The sequence below is a fragment of the Galleria mellonella genome, unplaced genomic scaffold (genome assembly GCF_026898425.1).
Source record: "Galleria mellonella isolate WM207_F2 unplaced genomic scaffold, CSIRO_AGI_GalMel_v1 utg625, whole genome shotgun sequence".
NCBI lineage: Eukaryota > Metazoa > Arthropoda > Insecta > Lepidoptera > Pyralidae > Galleria > Galleria mellonella.
The window spans coordinates 178,191-205,846 of NW_026442129.1; the positions used below are offsets into that span (position 1 = coordinate 178,191).

Genomic DNA, 27,656 nt, shown 5'->3' on the forward strand with positions numbered 1-27,656 from the left:
CGAAGCACTGCCACTCGTCACATTGGTTCAGCGAACGAGCTCAATCCACCTCATCACACCATTCGTCAACATCGCGAATACTCGGATCGAAATCAGATATATAGTAATGTGTGGATCTTACCGGATTAATGGCATTGAGAGCGTCGATGAGACACTCCGTGATGTCCGTCGACACGGAGCCAGTGGCACTTGCGATACTGGCATCGCTACGCTGCACGACTGTTGCTGTAGGTGGCGCTGGCGTAGTGGGAGCGGATGCTGTTTCAGCTACCGCGTCCCTCACAGAAGTTATTGCTGGGCGTAATCCCGCGATAACAGGACTATTGGCTCGCTGCTCTAGGGTTGCCAGACTCCACTGTTGCAGCTAGGTTTCCTAAATTTGGTTGGGAAACGGGCGGAGATGCGCGCTCTCGTGGAGGTGGGCGTCGTCTACTCAACATATTGTCACAACCAAAAATGGCATTCGCGGCTTGAATGGCCTCGAATCCTACTTCTGATTTTAGCAATAAATCTTATTTTAAATAAAAAAAAAATTTAATAAACACCAAAATAATTCGTATAATTTAATAGAACATTTTATACAAGATTTCTGTCTAACAAATTTGATAAAGGTACGACATTAATATATTCAGAGATGTGTTCGAACGTGCATCTGACAACCAAATGGCCGATCCATTTGTTTTCGTCCATTTTTATAGTTGCGCCGAGCGGTGGGGAGACTCAAGTAGGGGATATCTCTATTTTTTCTTTTGTCCTTCTAGGCACGTCAGTCCCATCGTACCTTAATAAATTTTGGGACATCATTGTATATATTTTAACAATCAAAAGACACCATCAAATCAAATAATATGAATGAAAAGAATGTCGTGGACCAAAAAAAAACTTAATAATCTATGGTCCGATACAGGCTTCAAGGAATCTACATTAAAACCTACATCCAACCACATTATACACCATCCTCGCGTCGTCGGACGAGAGCCATATTTTAGCGAACTCAACCATCATGCCGCAGATAGATATTTTAATGTAGTTTGATATTCAAATACGATATTATTTTCATAATCGTTTTTGTAAAATATTATTCTTTTTGCACTCACTATTATTAACTTAATTCTAAAAACAAAATTGAAGTACATTGATTTTTAGTTAACATGATATAACTAATAACAATAAATAGGTAATTAAGAATGATTAACAATAGAATAAGTTTGGGACGTATTTTTTTGTAATATATGTCAAACCTGGTAAATAATACCCTACTCCCTGATTCGCTTGCTTTTGGCCGCAACAGAATATCAGTGCTTTGCTCTTTTGAGGGCGAAGCAATAAACTGAGTTGTGATCATTTTGTATTGTTATGGCACACGCACAAACGAAAAATTGTATTTGGTAAAGCCAAATACAATTTTTCGTTTGTGCGTGTATTTTTTTTTAATAATTTATGTTATTTCGTTTTTTATGTATATTAGTATATGTTTTAATTTGTGTGCTGTAAGTAATGTAATTAAATTATCTATCTATCTATCTATTATAGGTTCATTCGTTGAAAAAACGAGTATAGAATTATTATCATTCATTTATTTTCTCACCATCAAATTTTGTAACCAATTGTTACATTACAGTGGTGAATAGTATTTCCTCTTTTAACAGCTATTAAAATTTAAAAGTTTGTGTAACGTTGATAAACTTGGACTTTAGCATGTGTATGCGAAGAAGTCGGTCAATGCAGACTCCTATATAGATTCATACATCACACACAATATGTAATGCAATGTCTATGGACATCATTTTAACAATTGACCATCGAAGGAGGCTTTAAACGAAAATTGTAGAATCATAGATAAGGTTTTATAAAGAAAAATGCTTCATTCAATCAGTCACCCTTCAACTTTAGAGAATAATGATGTTGAGTTTTGAGAATTAATTTTAGTAGAATATCCGAACGTAACAAAAACATTTCCTGTAAAATAAACAATGTCTTTAATAATAAAGGCTTAAATTATAAATAACATTATAAGTAGTATAGTGTAATTAAAATGATAAATTTAATTTGCAATATTACTTTGCAACTCTGATTATTTTAATCAAAAAGTATTACAATTGGATTAAAACCTGGAATTTATTTTGCTAAGATGGCTCCCTCTAGTAGTTAAATTGTCAACTATCCGCGTGTCGTCCATGTTCCGAATGTGGTGTGACTTATTTTTGTTTTGTGTTAATTTTCAATTAGGATATTATAAATGTGAAATGCAAAAGCATGTGTTATCCCATATAGTGGAACCTTGCTCTGGCTGAATGGATCCCGCCGTCGCGTGGTATCAGCCCGAGCAGGAAGGACCCGCGAAGCGCCTGTGGCTTCGTATCTGGGAAACTCAAAGTGAAATAGACAAAATGAATTTAAAGAACTTAGAGAACGCTAATCCTAATGTGAATAAGGCCCAAGACTTTATACCAATAAATGATGTGAACGGTGAAACTAGGAATAACAATTATTTCAACCCAGCCCGGAGGAAAATGAACGACAACCGCGCATCAACGTTTAACCTGAACAAAAATCGCGATGCGCTCATAGGAGAATTTGGAGGTTGCCCGTGGAGGGTGCCTAATTATACTTATAAGCCTGGTATTTTGGGGTAAGTAGTCATAATGGACTAATCACTATCGCTTATCGCTGTCAAACGTGTGTAGCATGTTGGTTAGAGTTGGTACGGCGTGTTGTCACTGAAATATGTACTGACGGCCCGTGGCCGGTGCAGAGCGCGTTACGGTTCCGCAAACTAAATACATTCGCGAATTGAGCACTTGGTATTTTTCTCGTCAGACAGCCTGCGAATTTTCTGTGCCTGTTTGCAGGAATGCTCACTTTCCATAACTATAAAATCAATGCAAAAAAAAAAATTGAGAGTCCATGGTGTCATATCAATAAAATTGTGGCAAGATGTATTTTCAATTGTGACAAAAATGTGTGATTTTTTTGTGCAGTTGATTTTATTTACGTAATTTTATAACTCTGATTAAGACTAGAAACATAAAAAAGTGTAATATTTTAAAGGATCTTAAATATTGTCACTTGTTCAAGTCATACAATACAATTCTCACAATGACATCTGTGATTCCTCCCTGAAGATTAATGTATGCCTAAATGCACCAAATAATGATAAATATTTTTATTACAATGGTAACATTATTTACATGTCTATAGTACTGTATTATGTTCATAGTGCACTGAAAATTATATTAAACATACCTCATTCGAGTCTTAACATTTTCCTTTTAACATTTGATCAAAAAGATTCATCAAATTAGATCAGTGTCTCTGAAATAGGAGAACTCAAAAAATAATAAAAACAATAATATAAAGTTTTGTTTTTTTATTTTATTTTGGTACAAACAGTTATTACAAAAAAAATATAGTTATTATAAAAACTGTTATTCTATTTATTTGTAAGTTTAAATTAAAATAACAATACATAACATTGTTATTTAGATTTGAAGTGTAAGTGAATATACAATTAAAATTTTGTTTTCATACATACATATCTGTCACACCTGTCTCCCATTAGGGTAGGCAAACAAAATGGATAACCATATTCTTCAATTCAAACAGATCTCTTTCACTTCCTGTGCATTCATCAATCTTTTTGTTTTCATTTCATTGATTGTTTATTTCACTGTCTTATTATACATATTTTTCTTATATTATACATTTTTTGGAGCATTCCATACAACTTTAAATTTGATTGCATTTTAAAATTTCACTTACAACAACATTCCTTCCTGTGACAGTCAGCAGCATTTTTCAACTGAACATAATAAATAATAGAAATATTCATAAAATGCTGAACAAAAATATTTATAATATTACAAATAAAAAATAAAAAAAATATTTTCTCACTATAGCTATGCTTGACCTGTGGTTTTGCCTGTGATAATGTATTGATCTAGGACATGGTTCGTCTCTATATGAAATTTTATTCAAATCCGTTGATGCAAACCTCTAATCAAATTGTGCTAATTTTGACATTTATAATTAAATTTATATTAGTGTAAGATTTTTAGTCAAATTTGCTTCTGAATATATGTATTTTATTGTTTATAAGCCTATTAACGAGTTTATATTTTCCAAAGTTATAATAAGGGGATAAAATGTTCTATCTATCTTCAGAGCTTTGATCCTGGACAAAATTGAATGAATCCATTGATAGAATTGTTATTGCTAATAGGTTCATGAGATAGAATGAGATGATGGTATGCACTGTCTTGTTCTTTCACATGTGTGAATGTTCATTGAATTAATTCTATTAATACATATAGTTTGTACTTTGTGTAGAGAGACAGGCCCCCTGTGAAGTAGTTAGTAATGAATACTTTTTTAAATATTGCCAAAAGCCTACCTTGTCAAATTCTGATTTGATTTTGATAAATCTTGTTACAATTGATAGGGTTTACTCCAATTTTAGTTTGGTGACGATTGCAGCTGACATTTTTTTGCAGAGCAAAATTGTTGCGAAGCAACGTCATTACAGACAAAATTCTGCATTGAAAATTAAAATATTTTCAGCCCCAATCAACTGAATATATTTTATTAAATTGGGACTAATATTTATGTTCCTTACATATAATCTTTACCAGTGTTTTTTTTTTGTCACAATTGACATTGTAATTTTTTTATGGAGAAAATGGTACTTGTAAAATATTAAATTTAGCTTCGTAGGATACTTTTAAAAGAATATTTGTTTTTATTTAAGGTAACTCATTACATTTATGTTCTAGTCATACTGTATGTCAGTCTGTAATTCATCATCTATCACTGTAGCGGCAGTGTGTGACATTGATACATGACGTGAACAATGCCTGTTAACGGCTTGTTACGACTGCCTGTCTACCAGAGGTGTGGGCAACGTGATATGAACTTTTAAAAAATAAAAATTACAGGAAGACATTTATGGTAATAGGCTGTCTAATGCAGGAGTTCCTAAACTTTTAAGATAACGGGATGCTCCTCAAATACATATATACTATAATTTTATGGAACAACACATTAAAAGGATAAGAAATCAAAAACACTGTAGTTTAAATAAAAATAAAACTTATTAAAAATATTATAAAAGTATAGTACTTAGTAGTATGTATATAGGTTCCTTTAATTTATAATGTGAAGAATGAAAACTATGTAAACAATTAATCAATCAATAATTTATTTCTGAAACATTGTTTGTTAGATTGTTAGAAACAATAGATTGTTAAAATACATTTACCAAATTGGACACATTTTTTTATTTTTTAATATATATGCTGTATATTTGTTTTTTTTTAATGGATGATAATGGAATGGCAATCCCGCCTGCGCTAACGATATACACCCACGGGGTACCAGTGAGGAATGACAGGTGTGATGAAAAGGCAGGTCAGAGTTAGCCCATCGTGATAAATACAGCTGGGATTCAGTACGATGGTTTCCAGGGGGGACCACGTGGAGGTCGATCTCACAGGATATATTGCTAGCAATAAGACTGGTAGTCTAACAATTACCAACGATACCTTCCCCTCTGCTCAATATAGGTAATCATTATTATTGTTATTTGGTTTTTTTAACCTATTTATACATGATATATTGCTAGCAATGGGACTGGTAGTCCGCACTGCTAACAAGTCCACCCCTCCACCCCCCCGTGTATATTTGATCATGGCCTAATAGTGATATAATCGTGATTGCAATACCGCCGGGTGCACTGACTGTTATTGACAAGGTCGCATTCGTCGCGCCCTGGCCAATAATTATTCGGTCTCAATGCTGCATGAAAAAAAATCTATTGAATTAACTAAATACTAACAACAAATATTCTAAAGTTTTTTCATTCCGCCAAAATGACTAAAACCACTTGCGTGTATATATATACATATGTATGTATTATTTATTTTATATATTTAACACTATTGCACTAACATTACAGAATTTTTTTTAATGGGTGATAATGCAATAGTCTGCGCTAACGATGTACGCTGGCGGGGCACCAGTGATAGATGATAGATGACGATGAAAGCAGGTCAGTTAGCCCATCGTGAAGAATTCCACGTGAGAAGTAACCACGATGTTTCCAGGGGGAACCACGTGGAGGTCGACCTGATTAGTAACATTGCTAGCATTGGGGCTGTTAAGACCCATCGCTAACAATCCCTTTCCCCCCACATTACAGGATTTGTTGAACAATTTTCGATAAGTATAGTGTTGTACAAAAGGCGGTCTTGTTGCTAAGCAATCTCTTCCAGACAACCTTTGGGTAGAAAGAATTAAAGAATAAATAGACAGGTGGCGCGTTAAAATAATAGATCTGTAAAAATAACATGAAATAATAAATATCTGTGACAGCATAATCATATACACATATATAAATATATATTATTTAGATTCGGCAAACGTTCTGCCATATATTTCTTTCTAGGTAGAGACACCTTATTCACGTAGCGGTATGAAATATACTTTACGATCTGTTCTCATACCTATCATATATATATACATAAAAAAATTCATAAAAATTGGTCGATCTGTTTCGCAGAAGTTCGACTACAAATACTGTGACCCAAGATCTTTATATATAATATTAGCATTTCGCATGGGGGGTATCATGGGCGAAACAGTATATTTTGTTATATCCATGGCACTGCTCATGTCTATAGGCGACGGTTACCACTTTCCATCAGGTGGACCGTCAGCGTGTTTGCCCTTCTAAGTTGCAAAAAAAAAAAGTGAATTTTAGATATAGAAAAACCAATGTGTAGAATATTTCTAGATGGCGCATCAAGGTGAAGCATACTCTAGTTTTTAAGTTACACTATCAGAAATATAACTGTGTAAAACGCATTTCATTTGACGTAATAGTTTTTGCGTGATGCTGGAACAAATATTCTAAAAATTATTGATTTTGTTTCTACTGCCTTTATATAGATCCCATTACCATTACATATATATATATATATATATATATATATATATATATATATATATATATATATATATATATATATATAACATTACATACAGATATATCCATAATTAAGTACATAGTCCATTCAGTGCATTTGTATAAATTATTAATTATATTACTTTAGTAATATTACGACAGTACTTTAGGTACGCACTGAGTTTTCAAGATTGATAATCATTTTATGTAATAGCGATGCGTCTAAAGCCAGCCACCCCTTAGAAACTTACAATTTCGTTATAATATCCGTCTGCGTGTGTGTCCGTGTGTCGCGTCATGACGTGCTAGCTTAATCTGATAAACAGGAACATGTAGGAGGATAACCTTCATACCATTTAGTACTAGCTACCTGCCCCGGCTTCGCACGGCTGCTAATTATTGTACGTACCAACCTTAGATTATACAAATAGTGTCTACATAGAAACGCTTAAAAAAAAATGGGTCAATTTTTTCATACAATTTTGCGTGACTAATAGTTATGAGTGATTCCTTTATAACTTCTATATTTATCTTGTCTCGTAATTTCTGCATCTTTTTAACGCGTAAACACTTTTATTTATTAAATAATACGTCATGATACATTTTATGCGTAAGTATATAAGACGGTGATAAAAAAAAAGTCAGCTAATTTGACAGTTAGATGACAAAAAGTTTTTTTTTTACAACATAGTGGGCAAACGAGCATGCGGCTCACCTGATGGTAAGTGACTACCGCCGCCCATGATCACCCACAACACCAGCGGCATTGCAGGTTTGCTGCCGGTCTTTTAAAAAGGAATATACTCTTGAAGGTTATGTTGTCGTATCGGTTCGGAAATACTGCCGCTGGAAGTTGATTCCAAAGAATGGTTGTGCGTGGAAGAAAGTGCCTTGAAAAACGCACAGTGGAAGACGTTGATCCGTTTTTGACGCTCAATGCTTTATCTATATAATCTAAGATACAATCCGGTAACAAGTCTAAATGACAGAAAACCGTAAACCCGAAGTAAAACCGAAGTGAAAACCGTATTAAATTACGAGTAAAAAAAGAAGTAGTAAGCGGAGAAACGGGACAGACACGGACGCCGACTTTATGTTATTTGAAGATTTAGTTCCATATTAAAAATCGATATTAATCATCGCATATAAAAATTACTACAGCACCACATATGAATTTAAATAAATGACGCAAGAACGAGCGAACTTTGCAATTATTGGCCTTAAACAAAAATATTTAATAAATTTCGCATGGAAGATATAATGGGCGTAACAGTATACTCTGTTATGTTCATGGTACTGCTCATGTTTATAGGCGACGGTTACCACTTTCCATCAGGTGGGCCGTCAGCTTGTTTGCTATTCTAAGTTTTATAAAAAACAATTTGACCATAGCTGAATATTGATTCGTGGTCCCTGCATGAAAATTAACTAATAAAAGTTTCTAAGGTATTATTCATCATACCAGCCGTTAACTGTCCACTGCTGAACATAAGTGAGGCTTTTGCCAGTAGCTACCACGCTTGGCAAGCGGGTTGGCAACCGCAGTTAGGATTTATTGATGTTTTAAGGTGGTTTAGTCGATAGTCGCCTCTTTCGCTCTTACACACTCATGGGCGAAACATTTTGTTATGTCCATGGTACTGCTCATGTCTATAGGCGACGTTTTTCCATTGCGTAGGCCGTCAGCTTGTTTGCCATTCTAAGTTGTATAAAAGAAAAAACTATCGGATGCAGAAATATTAGCCTGCCCTTTTTGAAAACTAATACTTGTAATATAAACTAATGCAATTGTATTTTGTAGATAATTCTATGCTATAACGGTGAAGTCAATTTGTGTTTGGATACGATGCTGTTTTTTTATTTGAAGGGTAGGTCTATATGTGTGAATTTACATATCGGATGCAGAGAAATAATACCTGAGCCCTTTTTGAAAACTAATACATTGTAATTTTGTACTAATAGAAAAGTGATAATTGTAATAGTGTCCATTCGAGTATTCTGACACTTCTATGGTTGACTAGGAGAGATGCTTTTAGCATTAAGTCCATCATGTACACATATTTGTACTAATGAATGAATAAATAAATAAATAAATAATTGTTACTACAATCAGACAAAAACCCCTAAAAAAGATACCATAACAAAATTGCTTTCCAATGGTTAATTTTAAACTTTTGTGTTGTTTAAACATATTTTAAATACACAATCAGGATTTAACGCTATGTAAAAGCCTTTACATGTGAATAGTACCTACATATCTAAAATACAAATAAATATATGTACAAAAGTAAATGCTTGGGCACCTCTGTCCCACTCGTGTTTCTACCGTGAAGCATAACTGTGTTTAGGTGTGAAAGGTGGGATATGGCAGTGAATTTACAGGGTACAGAGGCATAATATCTTAGTACTCAGGAATGGCAACGCATGGGGGGCATCATGGGCGAAACAGTGTACTCTGTTATGTCCATGGTACTGCTCATGTCTATAGGCGACGGTTACTAATTATAATGTTAAGTAAACAACCATTATTTAAGTAAATTTTATTTGTTTTAAGCAATTATTACAAAAACTAAATACTTCCATGCTGCATTGATAACCTTGAATGACTGACTTACAAAGACTGACTGACATAGATAAAGCTATCATGGAATAAGTATGTAAACCCATTACACTAATTTACAGGTGGGATGTCAGCTTGTTTGCCATTCTAAGCTGCATAAAACAATACCTGCTTCTTTATCTATTACATCGTGTTAAGTCTCGATTGTGTATTTAAAATATGCTTTCCAGGGAGGGGGGAAGGGATTGTTAGTAATGGAGACTGAGAATCCCATTGCTAGCAATATATTCAACCAGGCCGACCTCCTCGCGGTTCTCCCTGGAAACTATCATGATTAATTCCTAATGAATTCATCACGATAGGCTAACTGACCTGTTTTCATTCTCATCTATCGCCCTTCACTGGTGCTCCGCCAGCGTACCCCGTTAGCGCAGGCGGGGTTACCATACCATTTTCACCCATAAAAAAAAAATGCTTTCCAGTATTTTATAAGTTACACGCACCCGAACCGACAGACGAATATGTATATATATAAAGAGTTTTGAGATCTCAGCAGCACAGTTTCTGTAGTAACATGAATAAGAGATTCATAAAAAATACCTTCAATACTTTAATTATTACACTGTTTTATCACTTTCATTCAAACTGAGAATTTAATATGAAAGAAAGAGACAAAACAGTTCAAAAGTTAAAATAGGTTTCATAAAAACATCACACATTCACGCTTTTAAAAATAAGGAAGTAGGTCTTATATCTCTTATATCTATCTAAAATAGATTATATGGAGTCTCGAAAACGGGTCAACTTTTTGTCAGCTAATTGTCAAATTAGCTGTGTGTTAAAAAAGTGTTACAAACAAAAGATACACATTTGGAATTAACAGCTTATGTTTAGAATAATTAAATAGTATTATATTTACACCGTTGATTAGTCAATTACATATTCTCAATTTGAATACCAAACAATATTATGATTATTTTTGGAGGGTAGATATTCGCAAAATAAATTCATTTAAAAATATTATTTTTATATTTGAGGGTAGATATTTGCAAAATAAATTCGGTAGAGATACTTATTCGAAATTGTATAAATAGTCCTGTCACGTGGAATTGTAATGAATACACCTGAATTGCAGGTGTATTCATCATAATGGGCTAACTGACCTGCCCTTTCATTTTTACCTATCATCCCTCACTGGTGCCCCGCCAGCGTATACTGATAGCGCAGGCGAGGCTACCATTCTATTATCATCCGTAGAAAAAACTTTTTTTTTTTTTTACAACACAGGGGACAAACGAGCATGCGGCTCACCACTTAATATACGCGGGCAAGTAGCAAGATACAGCTTACTGTAGATAAAAAAAAAAAAACAAAAAACATTATTTTTATTTCATTCAAATATGGAATTCATTTACTTTGTTAAAATAAATCTCTAATTGTCGTAACTCCGTTGTTGATATAGAATCTCTTGCATCGTGACTGCACGTACCAACTGCATCGGGGCCGTCTTGTTTTACGCCTGTCTAGACCGGCTCTTTGTTGGTAAACTAGTAAACATCACTGTCGTGCCTTTGTCCCGTTATTTGGCAGCGGAGTAATGCGCTCTCGTCCATTAATCACTATCACCTTTCATACATGGAAAGAAAAGAATAAATAATTTATTTAGTAACATATATACAAACATTACAATAGCTAACAAAAAAAGAGGAGGGAGACTTTGTACAAAAGTCGATTGCTTGGGTGCCTCTGTCCCATTCGTGTTTCGGTTTGAAGCAGTTGTGTTTGCATGGCTGTGTTTCGGTTTGAAGGATGGGATATGGCGTGAATTTACTGGGTACAGAGGAATAACACCTGAGTCCTCAGGAATGGCAACGCATGGGGAGTATCATGGGCGAAACAGTATATTCTGTTATGTCCATGGTACTGCTCATGTCTATAGGCGACGGTTACCACTTTCCATCAGGTGGGCCGGCAGTTTGTTTGCCATTCTAAGTAGTATAAAAAAAAAACAAATTCTAGTCACAAAAAAGGCTCTTACTGAGCACGTGTCGGGAGTCCTTACGGCTCGACGCTGGTCTTCTGTGAGAGCCTACACAAAGAGTGCTGCGTGCAATAATGAAATTAAATAACAAGCAACAATGAGACAAATATTAATGTTAGGTTAGTATGGTATGGCTAAATCTGTAGAGAGGTCAATTCTGTACATGAAATATATTTCCGAAATAACTATCAGCGGGTAATTAGTGATCGATACTGATGCCAAAAATGCAATCAGTAAAATTTTTGTCTGTCTGTCTGTATGTTTGTTATAGAAACAAAAACTATTCGACGGATTTTAACGAAACTTGATACAATTATTCTTCATACTCCTGGGCAGGTTATAGTATATTTTTCATCACGCTACGAACAATAGGAGCAGAGCAGTGAAGGGAAATGTGTCTGTTACATCAAAACCACTGAACCGTAAGGAAGGACATAGGCTACTTATTTTACGAAAAACGTCGGAAACGCGGACGAAGTCGCGGAGAACAGCTAGTTTTTTTTTATAAATATATTCCATACAATCTATTGATAACATGCTTCGATTACTCCCATATCATCATAATCTTTAAGAAAAGAGCATATTCCTTTTTTAAAAGGCCGGCAGCACACCTGCGATGCCTCTTCTATTGCGGGTGACCATGGGCGACGGTAATCACTTACCATCAGGTGAGCTGCACACTCGTTTGCCCCGTATTATAAAAAAAAATTGCCAGCTTCGTGAAAGTACTATTTTAAGGACCGTCATAAAGTAAATTTGAGTTAAATCTATTAGAAATTTAGTCCATATTGGTCTTTAAATATTTCACTGCAATATTTATATACCTGTATATTGCATTTGTTTAGAATTTCTTATTTTATAATTAATATAAAAAATACGAAGAATTACAAGATGTTTCGTAAGCACAAAATTTTAATTGAGAATATGTAATTAAATTAATCAATTTTTTTTATTCAACTTAGAATGGCAAACAAGCTGATGGTCCACCTGATGGAAAGTGGTAACCGTCGCCTATGATAGACATTAGCAGTACCATGAACATGACAGAGTGTACTGTTTCGCTCATGATACCTCCTATGCGTTGCCATTCAATAAAGAATATCTATGTGTCTATCTATCTATTTTTATATCAACACATCGCCAACACCGGAGCACCGCAATGGTAAATAGAGCGTCGTTGTTTACCGTTGTACCAATATCCGGTATCTTATTATTTAAGAGACTTTAAAAGGAAAACGATTCTTAAATACATTTGTGTTTTACGTGCTCGTATATTACGTAACATTATTGTCAACACGGTACCGATTTTGATCATTATTTTTGTATTAATACGGAGCTGGTCGTAATTTCACGATTGGAGCCGTTATTTTTGTTTGTAAAATAAAAATACGCTCGCTACGTGGCAAAACATATTTACATAACATATAGATCCACTATTACGCATTCTACACCTAATATTATTTTTCATGCAAATTTTTCAAATTCATCTTTATTTGAATAGTTTACAAGCGCTTCTAAATCGTCATTGTTAGGGGGAAAGGGATTGTTAGTAATGGAGACTGAGAATCCTATTATTGCTAGCAATATACCCAGCCAGGTCGACCTCCTCGCGGTTCCCCTGAAAACTATCATGGTTAATTCCTGATGAATTCATCGTGGTGGGCTAACTGGCCTGTTTTCATTCTCATCTATCATCCTTCACTGGTGCTCCGCCAGTGTATCCCGTTAGCGCAGGCGGGGTTACTATACCATTTACACCCATAAAAAAAAATCGTCATTGTTTGATGAATACGAGGTTCGGAAAGGTGTTACCTGTTGAGAAAAACCCTCTTAATCCTCTGTTAATATTTAATTTATTCTTATTAATATAATACAAATATATATAATAATATACCAGAGGGAGACTTTGTAAAAAAGTCGTTCGCTTGAGTACCTCTGTCCCATTCGTGTTTCAACCGTAAAGCAGTTGTGTTTGCATGGCTGTGTTTCGTTATGAAAGGTGGGATATGGCGTGAATTTACAAGGTACAGAGGAATAACACCTGAGTCCTCAGGAATGGCAACGCATGAGGGGTGGGTAGCATGAGTGAAACAGTATACTCTGTTATGTTCATGGTACTGCTAATGTCTGTCATAGGCGGCGGTTACCACGTTCCATCAGGTGGGCCGTCAGCTTGTTTGCCATTCTAAGTTATTATAAAAAAATAACGTGCAAAGCCTCAGGATTCAGGTAGTAATAAATAGGTTTGCTTTGTATCTATCCCTACTGCAGCCAACTTTATAATTTCCTGTACGCAGTGAAAGGCTTGTGCGGCCGGCGACAGTGGAATTCTACTGTTGCATTGGCATTTTGGTAGCACGGACCCGAAGGTGAACCGCTTACGACAACTTGTCGCATGTAAATCAACTTTGCATATGTGTTATTATATGTTCTATCAATTAAAGTCGTGATACTTGATGTGGACGGACTTTGGTTTGGTTTAATTCCACTAATATTAGTATGTGTGTCACTGTCAACATCTGAAGATTGACTACTTTTATCAGTAGAAGTTCTACGAACTTCCATATGTTCGACCGTTATCTAGTCTACTCATATGTTGTAGCACGTGTTCAACCTCTAAAAGAAGGTATCTTCAGACAATAGATCGCCGTTCGGACCTAGTTATGACCGTTCGGCGCCGAAACCGAATTGGAGTTTGGTTTGCAGATTAGGAATGTGGGTCCAAACTTTATTAGTTACTGGTTGTTTCCTGTGGTTTCGTCCGCGTGTATTAAGTTTAGGATATAAGCTAACCGTTTATTTTCATTTAAATCCGTTCAGTCATTTAAACGTGATTAATTAACAGACATCCATACAAATTTTGACATTTATAATATTAATTGTATTAGTAGGAGTTTAAAGAAGTATTTAAGTACGTAAAATGTAACGTTAGTTTAATAAATAGTTCCAGACATAAAAGTCATAAGAGTTTATACCTGTGTACTAAGTTTTCTCAAAATCTTACTCTAATCACTTACCAGAGGGAGTTTGTACAAAAGTCGAATGCTTGGGCACCTCTGTCCCATTCGTGTTTCTATCGTGAAGCAGTTGTGTTTGCACGGTTGTGTTTCGGTTTGAAGGGTGGGATATGGCGTGAATTTACAGGGTACAGAGGATTAACACCTGAGTCCTCAGGAATGGCAACGCATGGGGGTATCATGGGCGAAACAGTATACTCTGTTATGTCCATGGTACTGCTCATGTTTATAGGCGACGGTTATTATTTTCCATCAGGTGGGCGGTCAGCTTGTTTGCCATTCTAAGTCGTATAAAAAAAACTCTCTCTTTCTCTGTCTTTCTTTCTTTCTCTCTCTTCTCTTTTTCTCTTCTATTTCTATTTCACTCTTCTGTCTTTGTCTCTCTCTATCTCTCTCTCTCTCTCTCTTTCTTTTTTTCTTTCCCTTCTCTTTCTTTATCTCTCGATGAAATTAAAGATCCTCAAAATCAGCTTATCATAGGTGATACATTTGCTTGATTGCTTTCATTCATTTTTTATATGCTGCTTAGAATGACAAACAAGCTAACAACATACTCAAACACGAGTGCGACAATGGTACCCCCAAGCACGACTTTTGTATAAAATATTTGTAAAAATGAAATCCAGATCCGGGATTTTGTAGCGAGTGATGTCTCGAGTCCAGTGAATCAGTAGAGGTGAGGTCGCGTATGTTTAATTAAATACTAAGCTGTTGTTGATTAGTACATGAATATTTGCATATGACGTGGGTGTTGTAGCTGGTAAAAATATTTGCTTAACAATGCGTTGCCTACTGTATATTGGAATTTTTTAATTAGATCTTTGTGCTACGAATTGTTTGTAATAATTAACAGTTTTAAAGTTTAATGTTATGGGATTGTATGGACTTTTTACATGGATGATGATGAATAGCAACTTGCGCAATGCCAGCGAGGCAGTAGTGAGGAATGATGGAGCTGGATAAGGAAGGATGAAAGTAGGTCAACTTGACCTGTGATCTTGAATTAATCGCGATGGTTTTTAGGAGGGTGTCACGTGGTGGTTGTTTTGACAAGGTTTATTGCTAGAAATACAGTTGTTAGTTCCCGTTAATAAATCGTCGTCGTCCCTCCCCTTCCCCGTCGCGGTATGGATGGGTATCGTCGTCTTACCTTTTTTTTTATACAAATTAGAATGGCAAACAAGCTGACGGCCCACCTGATGGAAAGTGGTAACCGTCGCCTATAGACATGAGCAGTACTATTAACATAACAGAGTACACTGTCTCGCCCATGATACCCCCTATGCGCTGCCATTCCTGAGGACTCAGGTGTTATTCCTCTGTACCCAGTAAATTCACACCATATCCCACCCTTCAAACCGAAACACAGCCATGCAAACACAACTGCTTCACGGTTGAAACACGAGTGGAAATACCTATTTTATTTTATACGACGAGATATACTTACTTTCTATCTGATGGTAAAATGACCACCATCATTCAAGGGGTGGTTAACTTGCAGGAATCACTTGTGCATTGCTGACTTTTGTGACATGGGCTTAAGTGAGTCGCAGTAGTCAGTAGAGTAACTGTTACACATACCGTCCATTTCTTTCATCTTTATTATCTTCTATTAATCATCATCATTGACTATTCAAAGATGCTTAAATCTATGTTTATTTGTTTAAAAATATGTCTTTCTTTCTATATTTCATCAAAGAGAGATAGAAAGAGATTACGTAATATAATAGTGGTAATAAATACCCAGTACATGACAATTTTAAGAATTACGTCATGGACGTTCCAATGGTTGTTGTTATGACCTTGGTTTTCATTAGGTGGGCCGTCAAATTGTTTTCTGTTAATTCATTTTCAAGAGTTATTAATATACACCATTTGTTCTGCAGGCTCCATGAAGAGATCGAACACTTCCATGCGTACATGATGCCGACAGAAACGGAGCACCTCATGAGGTCCACAGTGGTCTCCCGTATTCGCAGCGTGATCCTCGCGTTGTGGCCGCAGGCCCGCGTCGAGGTGTTCGGATCCTTCCGCACTGGCCTCTACTTGCCTACCAGTGATGTAGATCTAGTTGTTATTGGTGAGTTCTAAAATGTATTTAACTACTAACAATTTGCTCATGACGTCGCAAATTCGTTTGTCCTTATGAAGTATACCAGAGGAACACTGTACGTAAGTCTTTCTGCAATGGATATTTCTTTTGGCAAATATGATTTGACTTTCTCTATCATTGTATCAGAGGGAGATTGTACAAAGCATCAGAGTTTGCATAGCTGTGTTTCGATTTTAAGGGTTGGATATGGGAATGAAATTACTGAGTATGGAGCCATAACACCATAGTCTTTAGCAATGAAAGTGCCGCGATGAGGAGTGTCTTGCGCATTACGATGTATTCTTAGATGGCCTTGGTGCTGTAGGTAACTGTCAATAGATACATTTCGTGGTGTAAGTAAAAAAATATACAGCCTTAAATCAACTATATTAGAGTTAGCATGTGGTTTATCATTGCGCGTCGAAAGCTTCATTGGAAGTATGCAGCGGATTAATACGAATACTTATAATGTCACGTTACAGTACAGGTGTCCCTCAGGGCGCATATCTGTGTCCAATTGTACCTAGTATTACACGTTGATGCCTTTCCGAATGTCTCAACAATGTGCTTATCATGTTCTAGATTATCACATTCTCGAAATGAAATTAATAAAAAATATAAATTTTCAATCATTTAATCGTTTTTTTGATTTGTACTATTACTATTGGACTTCAGCAGACTGTTTTATGCCTTTCTAGCTTTTACCAGTGACTTTTTCCGCGTGATCGGGATGTGTTTACTGTCTGGATAAAAAGTAGTCTCTATCCTTCATCTCATATACCACCTTTATATCCAATTTCTTAGTGACTAGTTAAGACGTTATGAGGTAACAAACAAATTCAGTTTCTCATTTGTATTATTAGTAAGAGGGGGGGGGGGGGTCGGGTCAGTTATTCCTTTGTTTACATTTTTATTAAGTTCTATTGAATCAGATTATAGTGTAGTAACAACTGAAATACTACCACCTACACATTCATTATAAAAAAAACGACTTTTGTAACGTTGACTGTTTGAATTTCCCAAGAGACTACGGCATGGGGTCCTTCAAAAGAGGGCTAAAAGAGGTTTCTTCAGGGTCGGCAACGCGCGCGTAATACCTCTAGTATTGCAGGCGTTCTTGGGCTACGGTAACCGCTTACCATCAGGTGGGCGGTATGCTTGTTTGCCAAATCAATGGTATAAAAAAAAATTAAACGGATATACATATTTTATCGTACATTACGTTGTACTATATATATTGTATAAGTCGTAAATCAAATGGATCTGTAATCTTATCTAAATGTACTAGTGGAAACATATTTAGCATATCTTCATATTGATGACTGTATTAAAGACATGTTATCTCTAATTTCGCGTATTTTTTAATCCTTTATCTTCGATTCCTGTGGGTCTTTAGACAAACCTAATTAAGATGACCCCATTTTAATGAGATTTCCCAAATCTTAATGAAATCATGATTCTTGATGTTAATTTTCGACGGCTGAAGAAGTCTTCTGACCACAGACTGCTATAAACAATGGTCCTGAGCCACCTGAATCCGTTGACTTCCCAACAATACTATGACTAGCAATGTAGCTTATCAGGTTGGTGTTGACAGCCTAGTTGACTCATCGTGATGAACTCGACAATAATTAAACACGATCTTTTTTAATGGAAACTCTATGAAGGTTGACCTTGGTTGGGTATATTGCTAGTGGGACTTTTATACCCCATTACTAACAGTCCAAAGGTGGATAATTGGCCCACTTGGTTTCATCTCTTGATACTTTCCTGCTGGTAGTATCTATTAATATATACGTTTCGGGGGAAGGGGATTGTTAGTAATGGAGATTAAGAATCTCATTGCTAGCAATATACTCAACCAGGTCGACCTCCTCGCGGTTCCCTCTGGAAACTATCATGGCTAATTCCTGATGAATTCATCATGATAGGCTAACTGGTCTGTTTTCATCCTCATCGATCACCTTTCACTGGGCTTCGTCAGCGTATCCCGTTAGCATAGGCGGGGTTACCATTCCATTTTCATCCAATAAAAAAAAATATACGTTTCAATGGATGATAATAAAATGGTAACCCCGCCTGCGCTGACGGTATACGGCTGTATATATATATACGGCTGGGCACCAGTGAGGGATGAAACAGCAGGTCAGTTGGCTCATCGTGATGAATACACCTGGAATTCAGCACGATGGTTTCCAGGGGGAACACGTGGTAGTCGACCTGACAGGATATATTGCTAGCAATGAGACTGGTAGTCTAACAACTACTAACGATCCCTTCCCCTCTGCTCAATATAGGTTATCATTATTATTGTTATTTGGTTTTTTTAACCTATTTATACATGATTTTATTTCATGTTTTTATACAATAACTGAAGTCAGTTGGTTATTTTCCACATGTACTACCATTTTGCACGCCATTAAAACAATGCGGCTGAATATGTGATTCTATAACACTAATTAAGATCTATTTCAACTATATTTATGCAAATAAATTATTATTATTACAGTTTATTTTCAGTCTTCAGTTGGTAGTATTAGAATTAATATATTTTTTGTGTTCTAATGTAAAAATAAACCCACGTTCCTTGGGTAAAGTAGTTTTAAAATTATTGTATCTGAATTTACCAGAGGGAGACTTTGTACAAAAGTCGATTGCTTGGGTACCTCTGTCCCACTCGTGTTTCAACCGTGAAGCAGTTGTGTTTGCATGGCCGTGTTTCGGTTTGAAGGGTGGGATATGGCGTGAATTTACAGGGTACAGAGGAATAACACCTGAGTCCTCAGGAATGGCAACGCATGGGGGGTATCATAGGTGAAACAGTATACTCTGTTATGTCCATTGTACTGCTCATGTCTATAGGCGACGGTTACCCCTTTCCATCAGGTGGACCGTCAGCTTGTTTGCCATTTCAAGTCGTATAAAAAAAAAATTCAGTATACAGCAGTAACATTTCGTTCTTTTACTGTACATAATATCTGATAGTAACTGACCTAACTTCCGGTCGTGCTACTTATTCGATCCAGTTTGTACACATAAATGTGGTCACCTTCGTTGACTTCCTTGTTATTGGGTAAACATGAACGTAAATCATGTAGAATAAAGAGAAACACCAGTGATGATGGGCTGTTATCATATGTTTTGATTACAGTTAAGTTCGTATACTGAGATTTATTTGTAATTAGTATTATTAGTATTGAAAGACGGGCTTTTTCTGGCACAAAAAACTGTGACATTACCACCTTTTTATTATCTATTGTGCTCGCCTTTTTTTTTTATAAATCGCTGCTAATTCCTATTTTTTATTTCTTCAGAATACAGTAATGTATGTTTTACGTTGCCCGATTGTGTAGTTTTTCTCTATTTAGGATAATATATTTGTGTTTTTTTTTTATGGGTGAAAATGGAATGGGGTAATCCCGTCTGCACTTTCTCGGTATACACCAGCAGGTCAGTTAATCTGTCGTGACAAGTTTAAGGATTAATCACTATGGTTATTTCGAGTTTCTAGGCCGTTCTTCTTAGTTGAAAATGCATCTTGAACTGGGCGGTACATTTAAAAAAAATGAGTATTATCAAAAATGCTTATAATTTTGTAAAAAATACTTTATTCCGTTATGAAATAAGGTTACCTATAAAATCGTGTTCGCCTCACCTATGGCCCAAATAAAAAGGGTCGACGCTCTTGCCGGCGTTAGCTCGTGTGTTATATATGTCTACATAATGTACGCGACAACCAAATGGCGGTCCCAAGGCCACGATTGCGGACGTTATCTCGTGTTGCTATCTGAAATTGAACGGTTCGAAAGCGATCGCTGCTTTGCAGATTCTGTGTTTCGCTGTGTATAAGGAATATTTGACCAGAGGGTTACTTTGCTCAAAGGTCGTCTGCTTTTTTTTTGTTACAGGCATGTCTCAGTGTATCTTGTGATGTCTGTAGTGGTGGTTTTTATTTATTTATTTTATTTGAAAAACACAACAGATAACAATAAAAAATGTACGTAGTTTATTATAGAGATACAAGACAAGGTTGATACCCTAAAACGTGTCGACACAACTTGAGTGAGAAGCAGTTGAAGTTAACAATGACAACTATTAAAAAAAATACTGACACAATTGAATGTGAAATTCTGTATTAATATATTTCAAACATATATGTATAATAAAGTAAAAGAAAGATAGGAACATATTATAAAGTTTTCTCATTGTGATTATTTCTTGTAATTGTTTATATTTATAATAAGTTTACTATTGTAATCTTTTGGAGGAAACAATAAAGAGTATCTATCTATCTATTTATAAAGTTTATTATTTTTTTTATTATGTTAGTGTTTTATATCAAAGAATTGCATGATTCTTTAAGACGACCCTCGCGGGACTTGTGCTCATTAAATTGTTTAATGATAATATTAACTCGTTTTTTAAATATGGATGATCTGGAATCGAATATATCTGGTACTATTTATTAACATTTTCCATCAAGTGGGCCGTCAATTTGTTTGTTATTGTGAATGTGAATGTGAATGTGAAAAAGACTCTATTTTCCGCGCTTAGCCAGTCATTTGGGCCGTTGTGCGTATGAGTCGTGGCTAGTACAGCCAACTTAGCTCCGCCCAGAAGCGCAGAAGCGTCCTGGGTTCTTCACTGGCATCACAGAGCGACCTCACCGTTCCGAGGATTTCTAAACGTTGAGTTTGTTATTGTTTGAAATGATATTTTTTAAGAGTTTTATGAATTAATTTATTAAAAGACCACGTACATTCGCATATTAAAATGTTAAATAATAGTGAATGACCACGCACAATGTATTTTATTTTTAATTTCTTTTTTTTTTTTTATTTTAATTAAGGAATTTCGCTGCTGGCTTTTGGCCACAACAGAATATCAGTGTTTTACTCTTTTAAGGGCAAAGCAATATGCTAAGTTGTGGCCATTTTCTGTTACTGTGGTACACGCATGAAGGGAAAAACTGTTATTTCTTTTATGAATTTTTTTGTTTTTTTTTTGTATACTATGTATTTTTTTTATCTTTTTTCACTGTGCATGTCTATCTATGTCTGTTGTTATTTGTGTGCTGTAAGTAATGCAAATAAATTACCTATCTACCTATCATATGTAAATTACATCAAGAGCAAGAGACCGTGCTGCCAGTGTTACCACCCACAAATTTGTTTTATTTTTAAACGCACAGTTGCATAAAAAATATGTGTATAGATTAGTGGAAAACAATTCCTGTAGTCATATTCATTCTATTATCATCATGGAAACTAGCCGCTCTACAGCTCATACAGTAGGCGGTGGGCGTCGCGCGATACAACGAAAATATGTCGGTCACGCAATCGTTTATTTAGAATATTATAATATTAGCTCTATACCACGGTTTTGCACGCGTAAATCGGTATATAAACTTAAGTCGGGCTGTAACCTTGCCGTGTACCAAATTTCATTTGAATCCGTTCAATCGTTTAAGCGCGATTGACTAACAAACATACAGTCGTCAAAACATGTTTACAAACTTTTATATTTATAATATTAGTGGGTATATTACATGGCAGTAGCTGGTGAGCGGGGGGAGGGGGGGGGGCTTTGAGGCTTTGAAAGATCCCAAGAAAATTAGACGGAAGTCAATTATGGCTTCTGCCCTATCAAAAAGTTCTTTTTTGCCCTACTTTAAATATGGGTCTAACTACGACCCTGGTACGTTATATTACTTATTTGTTGATTCCGCAAATGATATGCTGTCTTCTACCGCCATCATTTCTTTTTTTGTATATGATAAAAACGATCCTATCTCTTAATTTGGATCAAACGATACATATTAACAAAATTTCATTAAAAACGGTTGAGCGGATTAGCGTGAACGAACACCGTGACTCGTTTATATATTAAGATAATTATAATACAGGTGAATTAATCTGTTTTGCGCCCAATACAAATAAGGAGCGCGCCGGATGACATGATCATTTGAGACTTACGCTGTTGACTCAAGGTTCAATTTGATTAAACGTCGAGCAAGTTGTAAACACATCACGCATCTTAGTCAGTCAGTCTTAGGTGGGCACACGTCAAAAATACTACATCTTGATAAACTGCAAAGATGTTATATCATATAGACAGACCGTAATGTTAGATTTTATTAAAAAAAAAAAAAAATAATGCAGCGACTTTTGTCGGTTAAAAGTAACATAAGGTTTATATGAAAGAATTGTAGAAGTATCGAATGCAAAAGTAATTAAAAAAAAATACGTCCTTCAATTGTGGTAAACCATCTATTTTAATTTTAAAACTAAACTATTGTATATTTATTATAAAACTAAATATTTATTTATTTAACACTTTATTGCATCAATATTACAGGACTTGTTGAAGAATTTTCAATAAGTATAGTGTGGTACAAATATACTTTATGTATTACAAAAAAAAAAAAAAGATTCTTGCCTCCGGTCAAACTGTTTATAATTACACTTCTCCATCCAAAGGTTGCCTGGAAGAGGTCGCTCTTAGTGATAAGACCGCCTATTGTTTTCTCAGTGTAATCTTGTAATTGTTTGTTATTTTCTTATTTTAATAAGTTATTTATTGTGATCTTTTGAAGGTAACAATAAAGAGTATCCATTTATCTACTATATATATCCTTTAATAATAAAAGAGAATTTTCTATATTGGTTTGCAAATGACGGAGTTATGACGTAACAAACATAATAAAAGTACAAGCAAATTGACAATTCTGATGTTTTTGAAGTCTGTTGGAAATGGATGCAGAATTGCCAAAGATACGTGTTTTACACAAAACAGGACTTGAAAAATTTTCTTTTTCGGACTACAGATTTCCTTTAAAGAACCTCATAATTGGTTATTGTGTTGCCACTAGGAATAACAAAGGAATCGTCCGCCTTTTAATGTTCAAATTTGTTCTGAAACGCCCCTTCTATCGTCACGAGCTGTCAGCATTGTTACATTTCATGTTGGGTCTCTCCAGGGAGTTCACTCCACGCCCTGACCGTTGGAAGGTCCGCAGTGTCGCGACCCGTACGTCACGCGATGACGTCGCGTCACGTCCGGAGCTGACGCATCCGGCCGTTTAAAATTCTGTTTTCATGTCACTTCAACGATGCATACATTTCATAAATCTGTTGGCTTATTAGCATTGCATAGTATAGTTCTATTATTCCTATCCATTTTTGTACATCGTGTTTGAATTTTAATATTCAATATATGTACAAACTAGGTTTTATCAGCAAGTTTTTCCACGTGATCGGGATAAAAAAGTGCGGGATAAAAAGTAGCCTATGTCTTTCTCCGTCGTATATTTTACATCATCATTGTCATATCACCTCTTCAAGTATCCACTGCTGAATATAAGCCTTCTCAAGAAGGGGAGTTTTGCCAGCAGTTGCCACGTTTGGTAGGTGGGTTGGCAGCCTCACCAAAGGAAGACTGTACAAAAGTCGCTTGGGTACCTCTGTGTATTCATCCCATTCGTGTTTCAACCGTGAAGCAGTTGTGTTTGCATGGCTGTGTTTCGGTTTGAAGGGTGGGATATGGCGTGAATTTACAGGGTACAGAGGAATAACACCTCAGTTATCAGGAATGGCAACGCATGGGGGGTATCATCGGCGAAACAGTATACTCTGTTAGCTCATGTCTATAAACGACGGTTACCACTTTCCATCAGGTGGGCCGTCAACTTGTTTGTATAAAAAAAAGTTAGGCTTTTAGTGATGTTTTAAGAGGGATGCTGGTGCTCATCTCTCGTCCTCCCTTGGTCGCCTCTTACGACATCCACGGGAAAGGAAGGGGTGGCCTATTCTATGCCGGGACCGACACGGCGAGCTATATAGTACGTGTATACCAAATTTCATATTAATTTGTTAAGCCAACAAGTTAACAAATTCACTTTCATATTTGATTTATTTAGTTGATTTCATCGACATCTTTTAAGTTGCTAGTTGCAAGATAGTATGCAATACAGATTCTTATTAGGATTGTGTTTCACAAAAAAAGCTTCCGATTTCAATTGTGGCTAAACAAGTTATTTTTATTTATAAACTAAACCAAGTATTGGACCTATTTTGATAAAATTTCTATGGTACCAGTCTGTAAGTTGTAAGTGTTATCTTTTCAGATAAAAAAAATCTAAATTGGTTTACATCTGACGGCGTTATGAGGTAACAAAAAAATATAACCGAATTGAGAATCTCCGTCTGTTTGAAGTTAGTTAAAAAGTGGTCTGATGTTCTTTTTTATGTAACTTATAAGCTGACGGCCCACTTGTTGGAAAGTGGTAACCGTCACCTATAGACATGAGCAGTACCATGGACATAACAGAGTATAGTGTTTCGCCCATGATACCTCCCATGTGTCGCCATTCCTGAGTACTCAGGTGTTATTCCTCTGTACTCTGTAAATTCACTGCCATATCCCACCCTTCAAACTGAAATAGCTATGTAAACAACTGCTTCACGGTAGAAACACGAATGGGACAGAGGTGCCAAAGCAAACGACTTTTGTACAAAGTCTAATAATGCCCGGTGTTCAATTTATAATTTCTTAAAAATAATTGTTATCTGCTTTATTGTAATTATTTATATCCAATTTACTCATGATTTAATGTACGTGAGTAAAGCGTGGTTGCTGGACCAGTTTCGGACTCGATAAGAGCTCTTTTCCACGATTCTATTATCTAGTTTCTAATTGCAGGATGTCACGTATATGTTCAAACATCTATATATATATATAAACTGTAACATATATATATATATATATATATATATATATATATATATATATATATATATATATATATATATATAACCTTTAATCACTTTAACTGTTCACTGCTGAACCTACTCTTTTTTTAAGTAGTTAACATATATGTAAAGCATGATTAGAGATTTTTAAAATAGACGTTGCTGCTCATTATTTTCGCCTCTTACGACACCCACGAGAAAGGAAGGGGTGGCCTATTCTATGCCGGGACCACATGGCGAAAATAGGAACGGAAGTCCATATCGCTGGTTATTTAATTAAAATTATTTTGTTTAATTCCGCTACCATTATTATGTGTATGACTGCCAACACTATCATTACTACCAGAAGTTCCTAATTAGCCATCAATCTCCAACTGCCATTTCGTCCAAGCACTTTTTGCGACACGTGTTTCAGCTCTAAACGAGGCATCTTTTGATTTTTTTTGTTGGGTGAAAAGCACCAGTGAAGGGTGATTGAAGAGAATGAAAACAGACCAGTTAGACCATCCTGACGATTTCAATTAGAATTAGTCACGATGGTTTCCAGGGAGAACCGCATGAAGGTCGACCTGACAGGGTATATTGCTAGCAATGGAACTGATAGCTCGCATTACTAACAATCCCTTTCCCTCGGCAACTTCTAATTATGATATCGCTGCTCGTCGCCTAGTGTTAACCATTCAGCAGTTTAAATAGCACTTTAGATGCGAGATATATTCATGTAACCAAAGCTTTTGGTTTAATTTGTGATATAGAAATAAGAAAACATTTGGCATTTCACATAGGAATACGCAAGAGAAAAACATTTAACAATACCAAATGCGACAAGCACGCAGCATGTGTTTGTGAATACGACAGCGCTGATTTTCAGTGGGGCACACCGAGTGTAACACTGCCTTCATATACGTAAATTGATGAATAGAAACGGAGTTTTTCAAATACAATTGTGTTGTACCCATGTGTGTTAGAAATATATGAGATATTATATAGTAATATTATATATACATTTACCGTGTGGACCCGACATAGAATTGGCCACTTTTTTACCGTGGGTTTCGTAAGAGATGCGCTTAAGGGAATTTAATAATCGAGGTCTATTCAGTAGCGTTTCTCTTAAAATATTACCATAATTTAACTGCGGTTGCCAACTCGCCTGCCGAGCATGGTATTTACTAACAAAACTATATTGGGGAAAGAAAAAAAACCAATAACGGTAGGAATATAGTTTACTTTCTCGTTTACTACTATCTATCTATCCTATTTAAAAGCTGCGCTCTTGTCGGTGGAGCTCTTGCCACTCACTACGATTTTCAGCGAGTCTCTTCACCTCTTGATACGACACGACACCAACTCCTTCCTTGATCTGCCTGATGTAACTATGTCTCGGTCTCCCTCTCCCCCTCCTTCCTTCTATCTTACCTTCTATTATAATGTTCATAAGTTCGTCGTGTCGTATCAAGTGTCCCAACATTTTTCCTCTTCTGTCCTCAATAGTTCTAATAATTTGTCTTTTTTCCTTAACCCTAAGCAGGACCTCCTCATTGCTAATTCGATCCCTCCAGCTAATTTTCTCCATCCTTCTCTAGCACCACATTTCAAAGGCTCCAAGTTTATCCATTTTCTTCTGAGTTAATGTCCACGTCTCACATCCATACAGAGCTATACTCCAGATATAGGTTTTGATAAGCCGATTTCCAATATCTTTTGTTATCTTAGCCTGTAAAAGGTGTTTTTTGTTATTGAAGGCTTTTTGGTCCCGTTTATATGGATTAAATACCGAATTTAATCCATGTAAACGTTAGATACAATTGAAAACTAACTACACATTAAAATAATTATTTTAAGTTAAACAATTCTTCATTAACCATAATCCTAATTTCGAGCCCAAGATCTTCGTAAACAATGTGGACTGAAAGAGGATATAGTGTCGGTTGAAAAGATTATTTTGTATCTGTAACCGTAATACAATAAATTTGATTGTTAAAGGAGACTGAATCAATAAGTTTACATGTTTTGTACATGGAGTATATTATTTTACCTTACCTTACCTTACCAGAGGGAGACTTTGTACAAAAATCGTTTGCTTGGGTACCTCTGCCCCATTCGTGTTTCTACCGTGAAGCACTTGTGTTTGCGTAGCTGTATTTCGGTTTGAAGGGTGGGGATATAGGAGTGAATTTACTGGGTACAGACGATTAATACGTGAGTCCTCAGGAATGGCAACGCATGGGGGGT

At 35.8% G+C, this 27,656-nt stretch overlaps 1 protein-coding gene across 1 annotated transcript in view; it reads left to right on the plus strand.

The window, feature by feature from the left end:
• Positions 1-2,089: 2,089 nt before the first annotated feature.
• The window catches only part of LOC113511297 (non-canonical poly(A) RNA polymerase protein Trf4-1-like), a 52,948-nt gene continuing 27,381 nt past the window's right edge, over positions 2,090-27,656 (plus strand). Inside the window, exons 1-2 of the mRNA XM_052899677.1 lie at positions 2,090-2,632; positions 16,466-16,659. Coding sequence (XP_052755637.1) covers positions 2,295-2,632; positions 16,466-16,659 — 532 coding nt within the window. The 5' untranslated portion in view covers positions 2,090-2,294. The remainder of the gene's footprint in view (positions 2,633-16,465; positions 16,660-27,656) is intronic.